The sequence below is a fragment of the Atta cephalotes genome, assembly GCF_000143395.1.
Source record: "Atta cephalotes unplaced genomic scaffold scaffold00076, whole genome shotgun sequence".
NCBI lineage: Eukaryota > Metazoa > Arthropoda > Insecta > Hymenoptera > Formicidae > Atta > Atta cephalotes.
The window spans coordinates 936,010-943,361 of record NW_012130140.1 but is presented as its reverse complement, the minus strand read 5'-3'; the positions used below and the strand labels follow the sequence as shown (position 1 = coordinate 943,361).

At 30.7% G+C, this 7,352-nt stretch overlaps 1 protein-coding gene across 2 annotated transcripts in view; it reads right to left on the bottom strand.

The window, feature by feature from the left end:
• The window catches only part of LOC105624358 (dopamine receptor 2), a 17,142-nt gene that overhangs the window by 3,960 nt on the left and 5,830 nt on the right, over positions 1 to 7,352 (bottom strand). For both annotated transcript variants that reach the window (XM_012205720.1, XM_012205721.1), the window contains exon 2: positions 58 to 142. In XM_012205720.1, the coding sequence (XP_012061110.1) occupies positions 58 to 142 (85 nt within the window). The remainder of the gene's footprint in view (positions 1 to 57; positions 143 to 7,352) is intronic.

The window sequence follows — 7,352 nt, the reverse complement described above, 5'->3', positions numbered from 1 at the left end:
TATATATATATATATATATATATATATATATATATATAAAACATAATTTAAACTCACCTGACTTGGTTTACATCTAAATGCTGGCTGATATCGTCGTTTCATTTTTCTGGGACAACAATAACACAGAATTCTTACGAAAGCTCTGAAACAAAAAAATATGATATGTCTTATTAACGTCAATTAAATTGCGAACGGTGTGATGATATTATGGTAGAAAATATTTATTTGTATGATTTTTATATTTTCTTTGTATAACCATGAATCATCCTGCATCCTGCAAATTAATATCTTAATCAAATTTGCGCTATACGCCGCGGCGACGTAGACAAGTGTTACGTTATGCAATGTCACGACGCAATGTCGTGACGCCAAATGTGACTTTTAACATCAAGATTGCATGATTGCTATATTTTTTCAAGTATCGTGTATAATATATTTGCATAAAGTCTATCGATGAAAATGTAATACATGTAATCAATGCTCGTATGTGTATTGCTTCATTTCGATAGTATAAAAGAATTCAAAATCTTTTTTAACCTATTAAAGAATTTTTTAATACCTGATTTTAGATAGAGAGAGTCTCGTTAATATTCAATTTTTAATTATTTTAAAAAACCATACACAAATACACAAATACATATCATTTTTGTATAATGCACACATTTGTATATCGATGGTATAATGGATAAGTAGTCCACGTCGCACTAAATGGATGATAAACAGATTATCTTTCTAATGATTGCACGAACGTGGTATTATGTGATGTTTGCATTCTTTGCTCCATCTATGGTATTACGTTTTCGCGAATTGAGTATCCGAGTAGTACATTACTCGGCACCGGTGCATCGCTGTATTTCGAAGTAGTTGTTGATGCAATACGCGTAACGACTAATTGTAAGTGCAATAGTTCACTTATGTACAATAGACAACATGGATAATACTAAATTTGACTTTCTACTGCAAGATTATTCACGTTGCGTATTTTTTATTACGCTAATGTTTATTACTTTCGTTACGATGGTATCGTCACAACGTAGAACCGATCAATCTATTATTTCGAAGAATTTTACGGAACGCCAAAATCAATGTAACAAAGCATTAAATTATTTAATACCTTGTACGGTGACATTTATCGAAGAATATTTCGAATATTCGGACCAAATCTCATTTTTACTACCTGATGTGCTACAAGATGTTTCCGATGTCGCAGAACTGTTGATGAACGAATTACATGTGACAAGCGTTATTTACACATTAAACGTCAGTCTGAATGATATGGAAATATACGATACTTTGACAAATGTTGTTATTCTGTTAGAGAACGGAATCTCTTTCGAAACGAACAATTCCTCCTTTGTCAATCATTGTGAGTACAATTGCGATTTTATAGTAGTGCTGACGAATCTGTTCGCCGATGAAGAGAGCTTCCTGATAGAAGCTGGTACGCTAGTACAACAAATGTCACTGCGATCGATTTTTAAGCTCCAGATATTGGCGTCAGTCGGAGATTCGGTTCTGCGCGCTAGTAGCCTTTCGATTCGGACCAACGATTCGTACGCACTTGCCGAACCAGCACTTTCAGGCAGATGTGAACAGAAAGCTTATGTTGCAATTCGATGGCAGAATTTCATAAATAAAACAGAATCATTATTCAGTGCTAATATCTTGAATGTGGCAATGTTCGATAATTTTCCATTCGCGTCTCTCAAGAATGACACTAATCATCATTTGAGATTCGGTGGAGTAGAAGGTTCAATGGTGGAAGAAATTGCAAATAACTTGAACATCAAGCTGAACAGAGAGCTGATTGAATCGGCACATGGGATTCCATTGAATACAGAGATATATCTGAGACTTCATAACGCGACTAATGATTTAATGTTTGGTGGTATCTTGTGGAATTCAAGCCGAAAAATGACATATACCACTTGTTATGGTATGGTGCAAATTTCGTGGATGATACCAATAGAAACAAATGTTTCTTTACGTGGTTTGATAGCTCCATTCAGCATGAATATTTGGTGTGCTATATTTTGCGTTCTAATTATTGGTGGACTCGTAAAACTATTTTTTATTCGTGAAATTACATTTTTGGATATCATAGCATTGATTTTCAATGTAGCAGTGTCTCAGCCGAAAAGAGTTTCCAGCAGAATTCAATTTATATCTTGGGCTTTGTTCGGTTTTTTTCTCACGCAACTATATCTAGGATCGTTAGCTGATTATTTAATTAGTACATCGGATATGCAGATAGAGACTACGGAGGAGTTAGCTAAGTCAGGATTTATGATAGGTGGGACTCAGCAATTCGCGAATTTGTTACAAACGTCTGATAATGATGACAGGCAAGATAACTTTAAACAAATAATTAAGAATTTTTGTCTTTTAAACCATCACGAATATATTAATCAGTTTGTGGAGATTGCGGAGGGAAGAAATGATACTTTAGCTCTTCTCGTAATGTTGAACTTGACAAATTATCACCGCAATATAGGATACGGTCATATTACAAAAGACACTATGGGCAGTTATCCATTGGCCTTCGTCACCCGGCAAGGTTTTCCATACTTGAAAGAATTTAATTTCAGGATCCAAATACTCGTTCAAGTTGGTCTTGTGGAATATTGGTCAAACATGGCAACATTGCGACAAAGTTATTCCAACAAGGAAAAGGAAAACGATTCCAAACTTGAACTCGACGATATCGCACCAGCTTTCTTTCTTTTGATCATGGGATATCTTGGTGGATTCTGCCTGCTAATTATAGAAGTTATTTTTTATCCATCCAAATTGTTGTCATAAATTCATTTTCTAACGCTTTTATATAAATAGATAACTTGTCTGAATTATATCTTGCGATTATTGTACACTTTTAATTCTAAACACATGAATATATCTTATTAATTATTGCATATGAGTCTCTTCTTTATCCAACATTTCTGTTCAGTAAATTCGTACGATGCGATGCCATTCTTGCAATTTTGATGGAATACTGGAACATCATAATTTATTGCTTATTATAATGTGTAGCGAGCTTGGAAAATGCAATTCGAGAATATATATGCTCGAAATACACTTTTCAGCTTATTAAAAAATAAAACTTCCAGTAAAAAAGTTTAATCTTGCATTTTTTATGTTTACTCTTTCGTTTACTACATTTTAGATCATGTTATGATATTCAGTATGTCTGTAGAATATCTCAAGTCCATTATATCTCTTTTTTATTTATCTATCTATCTTTTTTTAAACCAGACGTTTTTATAAAAGGTTCATATATCTATGTCTTATCAAAACTTCAGAATCCGACATTAAGTAGCTTTGAAACGTGCCATACATCTTATAATAAGACTATCTCGGTTGAACGAAAAAAAAGTAATATAATTTCATTTATCCATACATTATTTCATAATAAATATTTTATTTTAATTGCACATTATGAGACGATATTGCTAATGTTCGATAGTTTTAAGGATAATATTTTTATCACATATTCGCTGAAATTTCTTCTCGGTTATACGATAACTATCCTGTCTCATTAACTGTTCATAATAAGTCTATTGAGATTCCGTGGAATATTTAACTAACGTCTCTTAGATAAAATAGCCCTGCGGCGAGTTAATTAGAAAAGTTTCCGGCTAATTTCATTAAACCTCTCTCTGTTTATCTTGTTCAAGAAATAAAACTTAAAAAGCAAAATGTCGATTTTAAAATTTACGTAATAACATTATTAGTGTGATCTATTAAATTGGTGTAAACAATTTTCATGTCTATTGAATAAAATTCATAATAGTTACAATGAAGTCGAAATGAAATTATTACCAATGACTTCATGTAGCAATGGTAGTTTTGATAAAGAAAATATTTTTATAAGTATTTACGTTTCGAAAAATTTGAAAATATTATTTTTTACTTTACTATTCCGTGTCGAATTTCGTATTTGATTAAATGTGATATCGCTTATCCTGCATACGATTGATCGTTATTGGATATTTTGATAGAATTTAGTTTTAAAGAATACGTTTTTTAAATGAAAATATTATAGACAACAATATTATTAACATTATTGCATTCTAAAATTTTAATATTATGTATTTTTACAGTGGTAATGTTATAGAAATGCTTTCAGATTAGTCTAATTAAAAATTAATTATACGTTAAACAACAATGTTAATAACATTATTTAAAAATAAATTGTGTTGCTTATATATAAAATTTCAATTTCGATCGCAATTTTTTATTATTAGTCAATTTAGTATTCGATACAAGCACGAATTAATATATTGTTCTTAACTTAGCAAATTAATATTTAAATATATTATTGCGCATTTTTCTGAATTTTATAGTCTTAGCAATAAGATATTACATAAAATCTCTAGCATAAGTATACAATAAAATATATAATTTTTGTAATTTTCAATCAATAAAATAGAAATAATACAAAAGTATATGTGTAACGTCAATTTCTATTTTCTTCGTATATTAGTGTTCAAAGTCACTCTTTTGATTAATACGGAAAAGCAATAGGAAGGAAAGAAGACAAGTTAATTCTATCTTTTTTATCTATCATATTATACGATCGATCATACGATCGGATTACGGTACGACGTTATTCTATGGACTTTTGTGCGAGCGAAAAAGTCAAAGAGCAAGATGGCATCGTTAATCAGAGAAAATCCAAGCGTGATTTCCGGTCATCGGGTCAATACATCAGCGACAAAACGAACCAAACTGCAGACGAAAGGTACGGTATACTATCGTATACCCGATTGGCGCGAATACTCGTGTAATTAGCTATTGGCGTTGAGTTTACGTTCTAATGACAGTGAAGCGTTCTGTCGAAATGCAATCTGAAGCGCGCGACATACCATACCGGAAATAGAGGTCACGATATCATAATGAATATCAGCGTAACTTATTAACAAACCTTCGACTATTTTATTGTATTTTTCAGCGATTTTATTCTAATGAAATGGCTATTCTATAATGAAATTAATTACTTAGATGCTAATATGTATAATGATCTATAATTTAATGTACATTGTTTTATAAGCAATATTTAAGTAAAAACACATTCAAATACTTTGGATATTTAATTCATAGATACTAGTGAACAATTTTTGAAGAATTGTTAAAAAAATTTGTAAGAATTGAGAGTGAACACGCGATTTGTGAAAATTTAAAGATTAATCGAACTGATAAAATTTATTTCGCGCATAATTCGAGAGAATGTCGATAGCGAATAACCAAAAAGAATGAGAAAGACCACATAAAATACGTAGGAATATATGCAATTTGGTATCCAATGGAGCCAAATCTACGCTGTTCTCTTCGAATTTTGCACGTTACGAAAACATATAATTCAAGCTGAATCAAAGTTTATAGAGAATCAAACTAATTGTAAGATAACGGAGTTAAAAATGAGAGAGAAGCAGGAAGTCCAAGAAATACTATAGAGTGGGCTCCACAACTACAATTTATAGCTACGACTTACTAAGCCTGATCTGGTGCGATCTTACCTTCTTCCACCTTCCGCTTTCGTTCCTACCCTTTTTTACTTATTGCTTTTAGTCAGGCAAGTCTCTTCATTTTTAGTAACAAGTAACAGCGAGATATATACAGACGTTTTGGCGCCGGAAGCGAGGCGACGCGACGTCTCGACGATGTTGAATCCAGATCTTGGCCACTGCGCCATTTATATGGATCTCGCTTTCATTTTTATCTTTTTTTTTCGAGACATGGATATTCCGCATCGTCGATCGCAAAAGGACTCGTTAAGGAAAAGTCAATTACTTAACAAACCTTGGCATCCTTTCGATTTTAATTCATTCAAGATATAACGATATAAATTCTCATGTGAATTTATTTAGAAAATTAAATCAATTCCATAGTTTAATCCTTTGTTATATACATATGTACAATTTGATGAACTAGATATTGATTTATTGATTTTAAAGAGCGAATTCTAGAATGAACGTATAATATGAGGTGTGGCATTCAACTATAAAAAGTGACTAACTAAACTGTTCTTTCTACATTATATCATACAAAAAAACTTTACTACAAAACGTCTTTATTTTTTTCATCCTGTTTACGGATTGTGTACACTGTAGGTAATATAATGCCTGCATTCTCTCAATGCATTATGTAGAATAAAAATAATAACAGACGTAGATTTTTATCGCGCTATAACTATAGTTATTATATTTTTAATATAAAATTTGATAAAATAAAATACAAATAAAAATTTTTATAATCTGAAGAATCTCAAAAATAATAAATTTTATTTTTAAAATTGCGAGAAAATAATTGCTAACGTAATTTTTTCAATATTTCAGACATTTTAAATGAAACTCGAATTGTGCTTTCTTTCCTTTCTTTTATTTATTATAAATAAATTGCATCATATTTATCAAAAATTGCAATTACTGAATTAATTATTTGCCAATTAGATAAGTATATGTCTCATTAAACTTCCATGTTCTTGAAAAGAAACACCGCGCAACTACTTTCTTTCTGATCAATTAGAATACAAAATGTAATATCAACGTAATTAAATTGCAGCGAAATGAAATTATTTTCAATTTTATTGTTATCTAAAAATCAAGCTGTTATATCTTATGATAAGATGTAATACAATACATATAGTAAGATGTAATGCGCTATTGTACATAAATTTATGCTAGCTATATCAAATAGAAAAGATAAAACATGTATTATTTAAAATTTGAAAAACGAAATATGGATGATGCTAATTTACGAAACAATAACGAAATCGGTTATTCTTAAATTCGAAATGTCTTTATGAGATTGGTGACCTGGTTTTGCACTAGTATTAGACTTAATAGAATATTGTCTGCTTCTTCCTTTTCTTTTTTTCTTTCTTTTAAACCTAAACAAACTCTGATTTGTATCTTTTTTTATATCAATATATTATTTTTTTAAGATGTCGACAGTTTTATTAAACTTTTCTTCAACCTCAGTATTGCACATTGCAATTCATTTTTGTTTGCTCGATCTTGATCACATATAACGTAATACATAATGTGAATTTATTATATTGGGTTGTCCGGAAAGTTCGTGCCGACCAACTTATATAATTTAATAAATGTATACTAAAATTTAAATCTTCTGCGTTTCAATTTTCCTTCAAAATCGGCACGAACTTTCCGGACAATCTAATAGTAATATATGTATATATTATCATATTTTTTATTAAAATTTATTAAATGTCTATTTTTCTCATATCTTACATATAAACACACACACACACACACACACACACACACACACACACACACACACACACACACACACACACACACACACACACACACACACACACACACACACAC